Raw genomic sequence first — 19,248 nt, forward strand, 5'->3', positions numbered from 1 at the left:
CTGATACTTTCCAAACATCATCTACCATGACTCCAAAATTTTGTCATTTTTTTAATGAACACTGAAAATGTATTTAGCAAGAATTTGCAAGTATGTGTTTACAATACCATTTACAGTCAAACATTTTGATGCACTGCAGGCTCAATTTTCGATAAATCAAAAATCTGTGCGGATCCTTCATGTAGGACAGTCTGAAGATGCTCTGTAGCAAGTGTGGTGTCAATTGAGCAAAAATTGTGGGAGGAGATAGGTTTAATAAGTTTTACAGTTTTTGAAAAAAAACATTGATGGACTTCATAATTTGCAATAGGTTTAAATGTACAAAAGTTTCTTCAGTATTGGGGCTACATTTTGGTGAAAGTTGCAAATCTGTAGCGCTGTTCGGATCTTTTTAAATTTTAGCCCTCCGAAGAGGCTCGACAGGCAGCACACAAATTATAACTCGTGTTTTTCTTTTGTCTTCTTTATTTCAATAACAAAATGACCACAGGTCATAAACCTGAAACAAACGGAAACAGATGCAAAATGTTACATGTAATGTCAAATGTAAAACTGATTACTAAACAGCTGTTTCGACTTTTTACAATAAATAGAACATAATTCTTTAAGCTGGTTATATTTCTTCCATCAGCTATCATTCTAAACAAGAATGTTGCCATACATATAACATGAATCTACCTACGTATTATTTACATAAGTAACAATGTCAAACACAGCACAGAAGACCCAAAGCAACCACATTGACTACATCTCCCAGAAAGCCCAGCGCTCTAGGAGCATGCGCGAAGCAGTCTCTTGACGGCAGCGCGGACATGTCGAGACACGGCCCGTGTTTACCTACTGCACGTGCCACCTACAAGTTACAAAAGCCACGAAACACAACACAATGCTCTGCAACAGACCACAGAGTCAAAGTCGCCGTTCATACAATATACAATGAGCCGTCACTGTGAAAACAAGAATACTTAGGTACGCACCCATGATTAACCCCTTAAAGGGTCTCAGGCGTACAACACAACAAAATGAGTGTTTTAACCAAACAATTTAAATGGCAGGCATCTCTGTTAAAGGAAGAGAGTGGCTGCAGCAGCTCAATAAATTATGTACATTTCTTATCAGAAAACATAAACTTAGTCCCAATAATTTTACCAAGTGACCAAAAGTCTTGACAAGCACATAAGGTTGATTTGTTGTGAATTTTCAAAATTTTGAAATTTAGAGGCTTGCTGTAGCGCCACCATCAGGACTATTGGCCTGGTTTTGCAGCTGAGGCAATCTGGCATGGGACTGGATCTTTGTGCAAAGTTTGGTGATTTTTCGCACATAGGAAGTAGGATTTCTTCAGAAGAAGAAGAAAGTAGAAGAACATGCAGGATAACAACAGGGCCCCTTCATGTTTTACATACCTTTGTATAAGAGTCAACTTTTCATTCTTTTTTCCTACAAACAGGTTATGGCAGACCCAGTATTAAAATCATTAAAATACAAATACCTCAGGGTGCAAGCACCCCTACAGTACCCTAACACTTAAAATGCTAACATGATTATAAAACAACGCTAAAAACCCCAAAAGTCCAGCTTACCGGAACCACAGGAATCAAACAGTCAAAGCCACATGGAGAGCACACAAAGAATCTGAGGAGAGTGAAGCCTGAAGTCACACCTGCAGTCTCACCTGCTGCCAATCAGCCCCTCCTCCAGTTCCTGTCTCCCCTGATTGGTATCTGGCCTAGTGACCTACTGCTTCACTGGTTTAAATCTTATTTATCTGATCGTTTTTTATCTGATCGTTTTCAGTTTGTTCACATGATGAATCATCCTTATGAACTAAAGTTTGTTTTGGAGTTCTGCAAGGTTTTGTGCTCAGACCAATCCTATTTACTCTATATATGCTTCCTTTAGGTAACATCATTAGAAATCGCTCTGTAAATTCCCATTGTTATGCGGATGATACACAATTGTATTTATTGATGAAGCCAGAAGAAACTAATCAATTAACTAAACTTCATAACTGCCTTAAAGACATAAAAACCTGGATGAGCACCAATTTCCTGATGTTAAAGTCAGACAAAACTGAAGTTATTGTTCTTGGTCCCAAACAACTCAGAGACTCTTTATCTGATGACATAGTTTCTCTAGATGGCATTGCTCTGGCCTCTAACACTACTGTAAGAAACCTCGGAGTAATATTTGATCAAGATTTGTCTTTTAATTCTCATTTAAAACAAACCTCACGAACTGCATTTTTTCATCTGTGTACTATTGTGAAAACTAGGCCTATCCTGACCCAAAAAGATGCAGAAAAAACTTTTGTTACCTCAAGGCTGGATTACTGTAACTCTCTATTATCAGGTAGCTCTAATAGGTCTTTTAAAACTCTTCAGCTAATTCAGAATGCAGCAGCACATGTACTAACAGGAACTAAGAAACGCGATCATATCTCTCCTGTTTTAGCTTCTCTGCACTGGCTCCCTGTAAAATCCAGAATTGAATTTAAAATCCTACTGTTAACTTATAAAGCTCTAAATGGTCAAGCTCCGTCATATCTTAGAGAGCTCATAGTGCCATATTATCCCACCAGAACACTGCACTCTGAGAATGCAGGGCTACTCGTGGTCCCTAAAGTCTCCAAAAGTAGATCAGGAGCCAGAGCCTTCAGCTATCAGGCTCCTCTCCTGTGGAATCATCTTCCTGTTGCGGTCTGGGAGGCAGACACCGTCTCCACATTTAAGACTAGACTTAGGACTTTCCTCTTTGATAAAGCTTATAGTTAGGGCTGGCTCAGGCTTGCCTTGTACCAGCCCCTAGTTAGGCTGACTTAGGCCTAGTCTGCCATGCAGCTGTACTGCATGTCACTAACTCGGCTTCTTCTCCAGAGCCTTTGTGCTCCGCTGTCTGGCAGGTTAACTTATATTGCAGCGGTGCCTGGATAGTGTGACGTGTGTGGTTGTCCTGCTGCTGTGGTCCTGCTAGATGCCTCCTGCTGCTGCTGTTATCATTAGTCATACTTCTACTGTTGTTATACACATATGATTATTGTCATATATGTACAGTACAGGCCAAAAGTTTGGACACACCTTCTCATTCAATGCGTTTTCTTTATTTTCATGACTATTTACATTGTAGATTCTCACTGAAGGCATCAAAACTATGCATGAACACATGTGGAGTTATGTACTTAACAAAAAAAGGTGAAATAACTGAAAACATGTTTTATATTCTAGTTTCTTCAAAATAGCCACCCTTTGCTCTGATTACTGCTTTGCACACTCTTGGCATTCTCTCCATGAGCTTCAAGAGGTAGTCACCTGAAATGGTTTTCCAACAGTCTTGAAGGAGTTCCCAGAGGTGTTTAGCACTTGTTGGCCCCTTTGCCTTCACTCTGCGGTCCAGCTCACCCCAAACCATCTCGATTGGGTTCAGGTCCGGTGACTGTGGAGGCCAGGTCATCTGCCGCAGCACTCCATCACTCTCCTTCTTGGTCAAATAGCCCTTACACAGCCTGGAGGTGTGTTTGGGGTCATTGTCCTGTTGAAAAATAAATGATCGTCCAACTAAACCGGATGGGATGGCATGTCGCTGCAGGATGCTGTGGTAGCCATGCTGGTTCAGTGTGCCTTCAATTTTGAATAAATCCCCAACAGTGTCACCAGCAAAACACCCCCACACCATCACACCTCCTCCTCCATGCTTCACAGTGGGAACCAGGCATGTGGAATCCATCCGTTCACCTTTTCTCCGTCTCACAAAGAAACGGCAGTTGGAACCAAAGATCTCAAATTCATCAGACCAAAGCACAGATTTCCACTGGTCTAATGTCCATTCCTTGTGTTTCTTGGCCCAAACAAATCTCTTCTGCTTGTTGCCTCTCCTTAGCAGTGGTTTCCTAGCAGCTATTTGACCATGAAGGCCTGATTCGCGCAGTCTCCTCTTAACAGTTGTTCTAGAGATGGGTCTGCTGCTAGAACTCTGTGTGGCATTCATCTGGTCTCTGATCTGAGCTGCTGTTAACCTGCGATTTCTGAGGCTGGTGACTCGGATGAACTTATCCTCAGAAGCAGAGGTGACTCTTGGTCTTCCTTTCCTGGGTCGGTCCTCATGTGTGCCAGTTTCGTTGTAGCGCTTGATGGTTTTTGCGACTCCACTTGGGGACACATTTAAAGTTTTTGCAATTTTCCGGACTGACTGACCTTCATTTCTTAAAGTAATGATGGCCACTCGTTTTCTTTAGTTAGCTGATTGGTTCTTGCCATAATATGAATTTTAACAGTTGTCCAATAGGGCTGTCGGCTGTGTATTAACCTGACTTCTGCACAACACAACTGATGGTCCCAACCCCATTGATAAAGCAAGAAATTCCACTAATTAACCCTGATAAGGCACACCTGTGAAGTGGAAACCATTTCAGGTGACTACCTCTTGAAGCTCATGGAGAGAATGCCAAGAGTGTGCAAAGCAGTAATCAGAGCAAAGGGTGGCTATTTTGAAGAAACTAGAATATAAAACATGTTTTCAGTTATTTCACCTTTTTTTGTTAAGTACATAACTCCACATGTGTTCATTCATAGTTTTGATGCCTTCAGTGAGAATCTACAATGTAAATAGTCATGAAAATAAAGAAAACGCATTGAATGAGAAGGTGTGTCCAAACTTTTGGCCTGTACTGTACACGATCAGATATTAATATATACTTTCAACATATTGTACCACAGTAGCCAGAATTATAATTATAATTTATTACTTTCATTAATGTTGTTGTAAGCTATTACCGTTACCGTCTGTCCTGCATCTCTCTCTGTCTCTGTCTCTCTCTCTGTCTCTCTTTCTGTCTCATTGTGTCATACGGATTACTGTTAATTTATTATGTTGATCTGTTCTGTACAACATCTATTGCACGTCTGTCCGTCCTGGAAGAGGGATCCCTCCTCAGTTGCTGTTCCTGAGGTTTCTACCGTTTTTTTCCCCGTTAGAGGGTTTTTTTGGGGAGTTTTTCCTTATCTGCTGCAAGGGTCCTAAGCACAGAGGGATGTTGTATGCTGTAAAGCCCTGTGAGGCAAATTGTGATTTGTGATATTGGACTTTATAAATAAAACTGATTGATTGATTGATTGATTGATTGATCAAAATCAATTTTGAAGACTAAATATCAACCACATTTGCCAAGTGGTTTTTATTTTATCACAATTGATCCTGTTTCTTGTGCATCGAGGTGACAGCTGACTAAAAGGTTAGCTTACATTGCCCTTATATGGTGTGTAGCCTAAATGAAGTTGATTTTAAACTTTAGTTAGTTAGTATTATTACAACTGTAATAGGTCAGTGTAGAGTGCATACTGGATACTGGTTGTTCTCTGACCCTATGATAAAGCTTCCATGTATGTCTGCTGTGTGTACTCTACTGGATGGGAACTTGAAGGCAGTAGTGCAGTGAATGTACACTAATGAGGGTACTGTAGGTGGTCAGGCCTAACAGCATTTTTTTGCCCCATAACAGTTAAATTTGGTGAGCTGTTATATGATGACAGCTGGCAGTTTACAGTAAAGAATCATCTGAATTCTCTGGAGTGTCACTGATTTGACCAGATTTTTATTTGGTCGTTGTAGCACAAGTATTCATGAGCATACTTCAGTGAAAAGAGTTATGCCGTTATACCATTATTGTTTGAAAGCCCCCAGTTGGTAGTGAAGAGCAGTGCCTTGTTAGAGATTTCACCCCTCCATGCTGCTGTAAGCCAGATTGCAGGAGCTCTCTGCACATGATAAAGGCCAGTCACTGCCTGGAGCTCCTCCATCTCACTACAGCATCACACCCCACCAGTCAGGGTGTCCTACACTACCCCCATGAGGGCAGCACCCGCAACTTCATGATGGCAGTGATGGCGATGTTACATTAAATAGTGTTACATGATGCATAAGATGCTGCCAATACCTTCACTAAAACAAAATATCCCTCTTACTTTGGAAATATTCCCCCCCCCAACTGCATCTTATTGTGCCTGCTTTAATAGCTGGGTTCATTATATCCATCTGTCTGAGTCTCCACGGTGATTTGTCACTACAGATACATCCTCCATGGCAACAGCTGCTGGCAAGGCAGCCGAGGGTGACGTTTTATCTGATGAGGTGTGACAGCGAGTGTATTTTTAGCTCATGAGCCAGGTAGCCACAAAGTGAGTTCAAAACACTTCAGATGATGCTTTCTGTGATGGCAGGAAACACAAAGCCTCCTTTATGAAAACATCCCAGTTTGCAATGAGGCTGCTGATAGGCAGTATGTAAAAAGTCTCCACACATATGAACAGATGGAACTACAGTTTGTTATTTCCAATTTATTTGAAATCAATTAGAAATTTCTTTTTGAGAATGATGGTGGCTGGGAGGGAGGAGATTTATTGGAACGTAGCCAAAACCATCCCAGTCTGGTCACTCCTTGGCAGTCTCACAGGGACAGTTGCAGGTCAGGCGATGCACCAAGGGATGTGGCTGATTGATGTAACGTTATACCTGTTGACTTTGTCATTTAGTAGTTAGTTATTTACTGCATAGAAATGTCAAAAATAATTACATATAGCCCTCGTTCTCAGAAGCCAACGTGATGACTTCAGAGCTCAAATTTTATCTGACCAACTTAAAGAGGTTCCAGTTATAAAGACTTGAAGAATGCAGAAACTCTGCAGTAAATGTCAGTGACAAATATGACAGTTGGTTCTGACTAACCAGCTTTTGTGCAGAAAACCCTGCAGCTATATGGATAAACTTTCTTACCTACTGAGTTTTATAGTACATTTCTAAATGAAAGCTGTGTGCTTTAATTTTTGCTTCTGTTGTTTCACCCTGTGACAGTCTTTATCCCATGCTGCTTATTTAGTGATTGATATGCTGTGGTAAACAATATCACCTCCACAGTTTCAGACTGGCTCAAAAACTCAACCCATCTTTTGCAAGTCAGTTAATCACACAATCTGATGTCTTTGTCCCCACCCCTCCTGTCTCAGCGGTGGTTGTTCCTGATGGGGCGTCAGAGAAAGTGGAGCTTGGTGACGAGCTGGGTAGCGAAGAGGATCTGCTGTATGAAGAGTTTCGCAGTTCTGGACATCGTTTTGGACACCCAGGAGGAGGTGGAGGAGAGCAGCTGGCCATCAATGAGGTAGGCAAGTTTGAAGAACATGGTGCAAGTGCACTGAGGGCATGTCAAACTCCATTTTGCTAGTTAAACAGTGCATAATCTGGGTGCAAAGTAAGGTGCAAGGGACAAAAGGTGTTGTATGTTGTGTTTGGGGCAAAATATGAAGTCAACCAATCGGAAGATCAGCAGTTCAATCCCTGGCTCCTCTAGTCCTCACGTTGACGTATCCTTTTTGCAAGATACTGAACCCCAAGTTGCTCCTGGTGGCTTTTCCATCAGTGTGTGGAGCACCAGGTGGCACCTTGTACGGTAGCTTCAGCCACCAATGTGTGAATGTGTGTGTGAATATCGGGTGTCAAAGCGTTTTGAGTGGTTGGAAGACTAGAAGTGCAAGTCCATTTACCTTGCACCTGGAGCACTGCTATTTACATGGCCAGTTGGAGAGGGACACATTCACGCGAGAGAATGCAGGCAAGTTACCAGGCCTGGACTGCACATAGGGAGAACACAAATGTAAAGGTGGCTGTAATTAAGTAGCTTAACTGTATGATAAACAAACCACCAATAAGGTAACTTGAATTCTTTGTTACGAGGGTGAGCAGTAGGCCTACTTAATTAACCACAATTACAGAGGCTGCAACAAAACCTTTATTGTGCAAAGATATGCGTATAGGCTAAAAACTGATGGGGAAAAGGTCTTAAAGGGCAAGATAACAGTCTTAAAATAAATCAGTCCAAGAGGGCTTACTGTCGTGCTCCAAGTCCTTGCTTTAGCACCCTCTGTGCAGTCAACATCGGTCATGCCCACACTACCAAGGGTCCCTCTTCTCTGCTCCTGGAACCAAGAAAAATACCTAGCAGTCTGCACTTCATAGACAGGGTTATGTCAATTGCGAGCAGCGTCACCAATAGACAGTGAACTGGTTATAAGGAACTCATAGCTTTGGGCAGAAGCTCCTGCCAGTTGTGTTCAAAGGCCTCCAGTACACTGCTGGTTTGAGTCGTCTGGCCGGCTCTCACCCCTCACCAAAGCCTCCTCTGCAAGGTGTGTGGGTCCTGTCAACAACAATGAGTCCAACCTGCTGCTCTGTCTATATAGGTGGAGGGTGGGTGTGGCCAGCCTGCAGCAGTTGACTGGCTGATGCAGCTGTCAGTCCATGTCTGCAATCACTGCCTCCATTGTGTTCAGCTGTGTCCAGTTAACTCAAGCATGCATGCAAATATATTCAAACCAAGTGTGACCAACCCCAGTGTACAGTAAGATCTCTACATAAACCCATAAACAAATTCTTTCACAGGTACAAGAGCCAGAGACATGCATTCAAGTCAACAACTCAGTATTTATTATAAAAAGGGCGATTAAAGGGGCAGTAACAGACCTAAAAAAAGAAAGGACAATCGCTTTAAGAAAAGGTTTTTAATGTTACACTAGTAATATTTAAACCTGCAAAGTAGCTGAACCAGCAGGTTACAATATGGACAAAAACAAGCAGGAGTGTGGAATACACTGGAAAAAAAAAAAAAAAAAATCAGGCAGGGTACTCATCACGAGGAGATTCTATCACAAAACCCAATATCACTTCACCACGTGCACACCGTGATCACTGCAAAACACTGCAACATACACTGCAAATTGAGGTAAATCTACAGACTAGTTTGGGTGCTCACCACACTTCAGGCCTACCACACTGCATGCAGGGAAGGGTGTGTATACCACGTGTACTCCCCGCAGATCCTCCCACTGCCTGAAAAGCAGACAAAAGAAAATACAATATACTCGGTTGGTTCTTGGGCACAAATTATTTCAACAGGAGTCAGATTACACAGAACAAATCAGACGTCAAAGCAAAGATGGATGGCAGTAAACAACTTAGGATGAGCTGAGTAAAAGTCCACAATCTTGAAAGCGTTTAAGACACATCAACCGGACCGCATGGCACATCAGTCCAGGCAAAGCAGCAGTCTGGCACTAAATCTTAAAAAAACAAAACAACAAAAAAAGCCATTAAATAGACTGGCAAACATACCTCGGAGGGAATAACCTTCCTACATTACCATACAGTCTATACCTCGGAGGGAATAACCCTCCTACATTACCATACCGTTTGTTTTATCCTCTCCAGCTTTGACCCTGTAAGAGACTGGCACTGGTGGAGCTGACCGGCTCTATACTGTGACTCAATCAGGAGAAAGGTGAAGGCTGACTCATGTCCTAAAGGGTTAAGTTGGACACATCACTAATATTGAGGTATTGTGAAATTCAAAGGTCAGATTAATCAGTGGCCTACCTCTTCAGCATGGGCCTACAGGGCCTTCGTCAAACTGAGTCGAGAGGGAAAACAGCTACACCACAATTCTGTGCGAGAATACTGGTTAGATTCCCATCAAAATACAACCTTAGATTTCTCTCCAAATCTCCCTTACCTGCACAGACACCAGGCCTCAGACAATGAGGCACTGATTGCTCTCACCTGTCCTTATAAAGAGGGAGGGCTCTCTCTAACCCTACCTACAAGGGGTGGTGCTTCTAACCTAGGTGCCAGCCCTCACACAAGAAATTGCTGCACTCAAAACAATAACAATAACTAAAGACAGCAACTAACCAGAAACATGCAAATAAAATGCTGAACATGTAGATAAACAAAATACTCAAACACAGCAAACAATGATTTCAACTGAAGACAGCAACAAAACACAGCATAGTACTCAGTACTCAGCATGACACAAAGATAGCAAGATGCTGGCCTGTCTGTCATGTTTTTCCCAACAGTTGTCAGTGGCGTAGTGATGCAAGGAGAGGGATGAGGTGTGGGAGGTTGAGCCACTTGTCAGCTGTCAAAAGACAAGACGTGATTGGTTGATTTCGATTTACACCCGTCCCAACAGTCCTACGTTGTAAACACAGCAAGCATGGTGAGGAGGGGGTTTGTCAACTCATGTCGTGTGTGTCTGTGTAGGAGCCAGCTGACGCTGAGATGTGAGGGAAAGTTGTCAAGTTAATTTCAATGGACCCCAACCCAAATCCGGGTAAAAAAAAAAAAAAGGAGAAAAGGTGGTGCAAAAAGAGAGAGGAAGAAAAAAAGAAAGGCATGACGCGGCCAAATACCTAAAATTGCCAGATTTATTTGGGGCCCCCGTCGTGGTAAAAACACACAATGTTTTTGCGAGTAAGTTACCTAAAAAACACTGGTTCTTCTCAGCATGAGGTCCGGGGACCCCCAGAGGTCCTTGAGGCCAAATAAATGATTGATAAATGGACCCTATAGTACATTTGGTAAGGCTCCATTTGTGTGTCCTCAGAAAGAGTTAAATTAACACTGAGGATTGGATTTTACAATTACAGTGTAAAAGATCAAAAGATTTGAAGTTAAAATATTTGAGATGATTTATTTGTGCAACAAATGGGATGTAATCATTTCATTATCCTATATGAATACAAGGGCAAATCAAGTAAGAAATTCACTGTTATACTGTATAAAGTATAAACTATAGTGTATGCAAAAAAAACCCCTATAATTCTATGCTTGCTATGTAAAGGTGGAGGTGGTGTTGGTACCAGTCCTGCTGATGCTTCAGAGGGAGAGGCCAGTGCAGGGCACTTGGCAGAAGGTACAGAAAAATGTCTACAGTAGGGCATGTCATTGGTGGTACATAAGCTTGAGTTATTTGCATATTCCTTGGCATTACATTACAAGAATGCTGTTTATTCATTATTATTAATCACTAGCCTGTAACAAGTTGCAGACACATGAACACCAGGCACTGGCAGTTGACATAAATGGCTCTCTCATGTAGTTGTAATAGCCTCTTGGCACTACAGCTTTATTCTATAAAGTGTAAGGGAATGTTGCTGTCTGTTACGTTACTGTTATGTCTCCCAGCCCAAACATAAAGGCTACTGTATGTTACCACCTTGGCTTGTACAGTAGGTCCCATATATATTCATATTTTACTTCAAAATATTTGGTGGGTCAATACCTCCACAGATGGGTCATGACCTGAAAAATGTTGGAAGCCCTGTTATGGTAGGATATGTCTCTTATCTGTCTAAGTTGACTTGACTTTGTCAATGACTGATGTTATTGAAAGAAGTTCACATAAGTTGAAGTTGCTGTTGGCCTATATTTTTACTATTCACTGTTGCACTGAATATGGTATTGGCATATTATATTGACTGGCAATATAAGTGGGCATCAAAATGATTTATGCAATACAGTAATACAATCATGTTTTTTACTTGAGCATAATACTATAGCATTAGTTCAGTAGTCATGTTGTGACTGTTGTATTGAGGGGCACATTTTGGTGAGAAGTTTCAGTGGCATGTAGGGGAAAGAAAAGCACTGTGACATTGAAGTGAGTGTTGTAGTGACTATTGTGCCTATATTGGAGTGCATATTTGTTTTGTCTCAGCCAACATGTACTACTGCGTGTGCGTGCATGCATGCACGCATGTATGTGTGTGCGTGAACATGCGTGTGTAGGCTGGATGGCCTGGTTAAATGTGTGACTCCCGGCCTGAAAAATTCTCCCAGTTCAGCCCTTCAAGTAACCATCACCTGCTGAGATGATAGATGTGCTGAATGTTGGCAGTGCCGGGTGTGACGGACACAGAAAGCTGGCTGGCTAGTTAATGTTACCTAGCTTGCTAATAAATATTCAAAATATGATGCTATTGGTACATTTCCCATTTTCAAAAGTTCCATGCCTGTCTGCTGACTCACTGCCAGCCAGGTAGCATCTCTCTTGTGAGACAGTTTTTACTTCTTTTTATGGCCAGTATCATACAATATTGGCTGGTTAAACACAACAACAATCAACAGGCCTCATTCACAAACAGTTCATATGCACAAATCTGTACTTACATTGTGCGTACCAAGATTTGATGCACATATCTGGGATTTATCATTAATATATTTTTTATCTGAATTTGTTTGTACTCTGCAAACAAATGTAGAACTTTAGATCATGTGCACACACAAATGATGAAGGCTGGGCCGGGTCTCAAAAAAATGTAAACACACACCTTTAATGTAACACATGACAATGCCATGATTAAAAAGGTTTTGCATTAGTCCACCATTTTAATTAATTTTTAGTAACTGCTTTGCTTTTTGCTCCTCAAACACTTAATAACTTGTAGCCTATATTTTGACTGATACTAAATACTCTATTGTTTAAAAAAAAAAATAGGCCCAGTGTGTGACCCTGACCTGAGGTACCCATCGGTTTTTCTAGTTATAACTGGTTTGTGAATGTTTATTGTTCTTACTGTATTTTCATTCATTCATCTTCTAACCGCTTCATCCTCTTGAGGGTCGCGGGGGGGCTGGAGCCTATCCCAGCTGACATCGGGCGAGAGGCAGGGTACACCCTGGACAGGTCGCCAGACTATCGCAGGGCTGACACATAGAGACAAACAACCATTCACGCTCACATTCACACCTATGGACAATTTAGAGTTACCAATTAACCTAGTCCCCAATATGCATGTCTTTGGACTGTGGGAGGAAGCCGGAGTGCCCGGAGAGAACCCATGCTGACACGGGGAGAACATGCAAACTCCGCACAGAAGGGCTCCCACGCCCAGGATCAAACTGGCAACCCTCTTGCTGTGAGGCGAGAGTGCTAACCACCACACCACCGTGCCGCCCCTTACTGTATTTTGTGTTACTGTAATTTGAAGCATTCCTGGCACGAGAATTTCCTTTAGGATAAATTAGTTTAGTTTAGCATGTTTATTTCGGTCATCAATTTTACACAACTCAAAATCTACACAGTAGAAAACATAAATATTATACATTTGAGTAAAAAAAAAAGAGAAAAAAACAGAAAAAAAGGAATAAACAAATAAGTTTCGTATTCATATTCAACACAAATTTCATTCGTTATGAACAGATGTTGACTGAAAAGGGTGTAGGTTGAAGCATAGCTTATTACGCCTCCCCTTTTACTAAAACAAATTAGTTTACACTCGTGTTCACTCTGCTACTTCATCCAAAACAACAAACAAACAAAATACAAAAACTGTTGTCCAACATAGAAGACACTACTATTCATAATTCTAATCCATAAAAAAATGATCATCCTATTTTTAAGTAATTTCTTAAATTTATTTAATGAACTACATGTTTTCAAGTCATTATCAAGATTATTCCATAGATTGACCATTGATACAGTTGTACATCTTTGTTTTGTGTTTGTTCTGATTTTTTGTCTTTGTAAACATGCATGTCCCTCTGAGGTTGTAATGACTTTGTCTTTTCCTGAACATCTTCTGAATACAGTCAGGGAGCATGTGATTATTGATCTTAAACATAAGCTGTGCGGTTTTAAAGTTGACCAGTTCTTTGAAATTTAACTCATGTGTTTTTATGTATAATTGGTTGGTTGGTTTATTATAATCTGCTTTATTCATTATCCGTATTGCTCTTTTTTGAAGTAAAAAGATTGGGTTTGTGATTGTTTTATATGTGTGCCCCCAAACTTCAACACAGTAACTTATATATGGTTTGATTGGAGATTGGTACAGAATTTGTAGTGAGTTCAAAGTGAGGATATTTTTGCATTTATACAGGATTGCAATGGCTTTTGATATTTTGGTCTTTAAAAAGTTTATATGTGGCTTCCAGCACAGCTTGTGATCAACAACCAATCCGAGAAACTTTTCATAAACTCTTTCCACTTCCACATTGTCAATAGTGATTTGCACTCTTTGATTTATTTTACGATTACCAAAAATAATAAATTTTGTTTTGTTTAAATTTAAAAATAATGGATTTACATCAAACCATCGCTTTATATTTTTGAACTCTGTTATGACTGTATTCAGAAGATGCTTGAGGTCTTTGCCAGAACAGAATAAATTAGTCGTCGTCGTCGTCGTCCTCCGCTTATCCAGGTCCGGGTCGCGGGGGCAGCAGCCTCAGCAAGGAAGGAAGTCTGAGAATAAATTAGTATCATCTGCAAATAGTACACAGTTAAGTTTACAGGAAACAACACAAATGTCATTAATATACAATATAAAAAGCTTAAGGCCCAGTACAGAGCCTTGCGGAACCCCACATGTAACCCTCTGCAATTCAGACTGTTCATTGTTGATTTGAACATATTGATGTCTATCATCCAGATATTTTTTAATCCATGAATTTGCAACCCCTCTGATACCATATCTGTCTAGTTTCTTTAAAAATAATGTATGATCAATGGTATTGAAAGCCTTCTTTAAATCTATAAATATCCCAACTGTATATTCTTTGTTCTCAGTATTTGTGGATATATTATCACTAAGTTCCATAACTGCCATCATAGTTGAACGATTAGATCTAAAACCATATTGCTGGTCATACAAAAGGTGTTGCTTTTCTATGAAATCCTCCAGTCTGTGTGCAAAGAGTGTTTCAAGTATTTTAGAGAACTTTTAGAGAACTGAGGAAGCAGAGATATTGGTCGATAGTTACAAAAGTTGTGCTTATTGCCATTTTTGAAAATGGGAATGACCTTTGCCGTTTTCATTTTATTAGGAAATATACCAGTTTGAAATGACTGATTACAAATATGGGGAAGTGGTTTGGCAATAGATTCTATAATGTTTTTAATTAGGCTCATATTAATATCAATGTAGTCAGTGGGCTTTTTATTCTTAAATTTATTTACCATGTCAGTCAATTCCCTCTCCTCAACTTCTGTCAAAAATATAGTGTTTTCGTTAATATCAATAATTTTTTCATCACTTCACCACTAACGATTAACATCATCTTTAATTAATGGGTCAACAATTTGTTTTGCCAAGTTGTGGCCAACATTCATGAAATAATCATTGAATCCATTAACAATCTCCTTGAGTGTACTTATATCTTGTTGATTGTTTCCAACAAAATAATTTGGATAATAGTAATTTTTTGTGTTTTTATTAATTATATTATTTAATACTTTCCATGTCCCTTGTATATTACTTTTGTTTTGTTCCAGTAATTTACTGTAGAAATCATTTTTATTATATCTCTTTTTATTTTCTTTTTACAAGCATTTTCTAGGCCTCTAGTAATCCAAGGCTTCTTTTCATATTTATGCTTACTTACTGCATGTATTATGCTTACGTCATTGCAGAGGACAGTGTCGGTTATATAATGAGATGAAGGTAGAGATTAATTCTTCATATGCTTTATTTGGGTAGTGGTTTGAGTATACCAAATTCCAATTTTGTTCAAGTAGATCCCTCTTGAGGGCCCCCAGAGTTTCAGATGCTGTTTTGCGAATCCATTTTATACTTTCAAATTGAGTTTTAGTCCAAGTTATGCTCTGTACAACTGTAAAGATGGGAAGGTGGTCCGTGATATCGTTCAAAAGCATTCCACTTACAACTTTTCTTCCGATATCATTGCTAAAGATATTGTCTATCAGTGTGGCACTATTGATGGTTATTCTTGTTGGTTTAAAGGGATAGTTTGACATTTTGGCAAATTCACCTATTGCCATAATCCCTATAGTCATATGAGTAGGTACATTACCTTTAATTATCAGTGCCTGTTGTTCTGAGATCGGTGGGGCAGAGCTGCCTGCTGCTCAGCGCACAAAATGGAGGTGAACGGTCTCCCTCAAAACTAATCAAATACACCATCAAATGACTCCAAAACACTCTTGTGGACAACTTGTAGTTTACACATTCACCACGCTATGAAATAATAATGTAATATTACGAGACATAGTTGTTTTGAAGCCAAATGCACAGCCGGAACTACATTCCAGACATACAGTACTTGCTGGGCGGAGTGATTTCAAACAGCGTATGTGTAGTGCAGTTACTCCCGTCATCAAAACAAGTTTGATGAGAAGAAGCCAGAATATACAGAGGAAGAGTTACAGACGAGAGTACGCCTCAAAATAATCACCGGAACACGGGGAGAACATGCTAACTCCACACTCAATCACCACAACTCCTGAGGGAACAACAACATAAAATGTTCCCTAGCAGTCTGTTTATTCCCAAAAATGAGAAATAATGCACTTCACTATATGCTCTGGGCAAACACTTATCCATAACATAACCACAACAACATTTGCATTTTAGCCTTATTTACCATGCTTGGGTTGTAGGCTATGTTACTCAACATGGAGGTGACGTTACAGGAGAGAGATTGCTGAGCAAAATACACAATGATCACTTACCACATCTGCTTGTTTTGTGATGCCGACAGATGGTATGGCAGTATCTTTCAAGAAAAGCGTCGTCCTTGGCACGTAGGGGGTTACGGCCTTGGCACGTGTCTTACGTCGATCACTACCATTCAGTATGGCAGCCAATACTGACACCGCTGTGGCTTTGGTGGCAAAGAAAAACGCCACATCTCCAGTTTGGGAGTTTTTTGGGTTTATCCCAGATGCCAGAGGTGAGCCGGCTTGTTGCTCCTCCTCACTTCAAGTCGCTGTCATTAACTTTTAACCTGCAAAGGCAGCAGTGCTGCAACATTGTAGGAATTTATGAAAGCCCTTGTGAACATTTCAATAGTAACACATTAAAACAATATTTATTTGCAATTATTCTGAACGACCCCGAAGCATGAGCAAACGGGCTGTGTCAAAGAGATCAAAGAGATGTGCCCTGTCACTGTCAGCGCAGGGCTAACAGGACACTCTCTGCTGAAAGGAGAGGAGAGGAGAGGAGAGGAGATGGATTGTAGGTCTGTTTGTAAACGGGGCTTCTCTGACAGTCATGTATTTCCCCAAAAAACATCTCTTAATGCACGGAGTGCCATTTTTGTTTTTCTGTTTTCTCAAAATCGCCTTGATATCCAGCAAATCACCTGGCAACCCTGCAATCGCCAATATACGATTTGATTGCTGATCGTCCCAGGCCTAGTACCTACTCATATGACTAGGGATTACGGCAATAGGCAAATTTGCCAAAATGTCGAACTGTGCCTTTAAGGATGGTGGGAAATTGACTTAAGCAGCGCATTGTGTCCAAAAAGTCTCTAGTTTTTCTGTGTTCGTTTGTATTCAACAGGTCTATATTAAAGTCCCCGCAGACAAAGACCCTCTTTTTATCAAAGTTCTTGTCATATAAGTTGCTGATTTTATCATTAAATATGTTTAGACAGGACCCCAGAGTTCTATATGCACAGCTTATTATTATAGGCCTACTCTTGGATTTTTCATTGTTTATTTCTACAGTAACCATTTCCATAACATTATCTACAGTTGTTAACAGTGATTCAATTTTTTTGCATTTGAAAGCATTATTTACATAAAATGTGACACCGCCACTAGTTCTGTTTGTTCTATTAGTAGGCTACTGAATAATTCAATTCAATAGTCCTCGAGCTCAACATCGGCCTCCTTCTCCTCACTAAGCCATGATTCAGATACAGCAATGACACTGAACTTACTGAACTGTTTTAAATAGTCCTTGATTTTTGTAAAGTTCCTGTGCAATCTTCTGCTGTTTAAATATATTATTGACAGGTTGCCATCCAGTGTCACATTACTCTTAAACTGTTCATCGGTGTAGTACTCACAGTTGCTGTGGATGCCGTTGTAGAAGTTATTCTCTGGGTCGATGTTGCTCTCAGGTTCATACAGTTTATGCTAGAAAAAGCAAATGTTTTCAAGTTCAGCTCCTCATAGTTCTCTGCAATATAATTGTAATTCACACGGTTTCATGGCCCCGTGTTTCCAGCGTCATCATCATCCACTTCAAAATCTCCATCATCAAGTTCGTTAAATGGAAAAGAGAAGTCCATATCCGATATAGTATTGTCCGTCATAGTTTAAATCAGGAGAAAAATAAAAATAAATAATAAATCATCTTCATTGTCTGTCCTGTTGCAGTGCAAAGGTTTATCTGTATTTTTTGAGGTCTTTAAGTTCTTTCACCATCACCGTTTTTGCGCTCTCGGGAGATCCATTCAGGCGTATCATGACCTTGTAGTTCCTTGTCCATGTCGCTTGGATTTTTGGATTGCCTCTCCTGCGATTTCTGCATTCTTTTTTGTGAGATGTTCATTCACATATACTCCAGTCCCAGCCAGCTTCTTGCCCTGTTTCAATTACTCAATCTTGCTTTTCCGACTGGCAAAACAAATTATGATAACAGGCTTTGATTTACCATCCCTTCGGGGTAGTGTGTGGCAGGCTGAGATGCCGCTGCTTGCAATGAACATTTTTGGTGGCAGCTGCCACCCTGGCATATGTTTGGTGCTTTGTTTCCAATCCAGTAATGACCAGGTCTTCCATGCGCGTATATTGTTCCAGGTTTTCCATCCTTTTCTCCAGGTTGTTGATTTTCATTTATTTTTCCTTAATGATTTTGAGGTGCTTCACCTCGTTCATCAGTTCAATGAGTTTGGCCTGTTGCTTGGAGACTTTTCTTAACTCCTCGCCCAGAAAGGACAGTGATTTCCTGATTTCTTCCATTTCGTCGTCCATTGAGTGTTGTTTGTTTGGTTTAAGTGGCATTTTGCCAATTAATTAAGACTTTTGAAATAATTTTTGCCAGTGTGAAACGCCGAGATTTCAGCAAACATGCGGATGCTCAGCGTAAGTTCAATCAGGAAGACTTTCTTTGTGCTCATTCATTCATAACTCTCTTCATCCCACTCCCACTGCTTCCTCTAATGAGCTGACTATGGGTGTTCACTCTTCTAGTTATCCAATCAAACTTTGCCACAATCTCTCTCAGCCAATCAGGATGCCACTGCAACATTTTAATTCTGCTCTCTCTTCTGCTGCTGCTGTCAGCCATCATTTTAGGCAGAATCTTTGCGCTGGCAATCGCTCACCTCACCTTTTTTCTTTCAGTCTCCTGTTGATTGTAACAAGCCGATGTGCAATTCCTCCACAGAAGCGGAATCATCTCTCACTCATCACATCATCCCGTTCAGGCAATCTCGCCTGTTATAAGTCAGTATTGACAATGCGCAACTCCATTCTCCATTTCCATCTTCAGTCTCGATCTCAGTGACGTGTACGGATTCAAATTATGGGTCCATCTACACATAACATGATCTGTTTCTTCGTGACACTTTGCATATGTACACCCGGATTGCCAGGCACAGCCCCCGGCTACTCCGGCCAAGCCTTCCACACACACCTTGTTTTGGTCCTGGATATGCCTCATACTC

General features: G+C 40.6%; 1 protein-coding gene across 3 annotated transcripts in view; it reads left to right on the top strand.

Moving 5' to 3' along the window:
* Window positions 1-19,248, top strand: part of arhgef4 (Rho guanine nucleotide exchange factor (GEF) 4) — a 377,437-nt gene that overhangs the window by 148,753 nt on the left and 209,436 nt on the right. For all 3 annotated transcript variants that reach the window (XM_049565768.1, XM_049565769.1, XM_049565770.1), the window contains exon 2: window positions 6,996-7,147. In XM_049565768.1, coding sequence (XP_049421725.1) covers window positions 6,996-7,147 — 152 coding nt within the window. The remainder of the gene's footprint in view (window positions 1-6,995; window positions 7,148-19,248) is intronic.

This window comes from Epinephelus fuscoguttatus, linkage group LG21, assembly GCF_011397635.1.
Source record: "Epinephelus fuscoguttatus linkage group LG21, E.fuscoguttatus.final_Chr_v1".
NCBI classification, from domain to species: Eukaryota; Metazoa; Chordata; class Actinopteri; order Perciformes; family Serranidae; genus Epinephelus; species Epinephelus fuscoguttatus.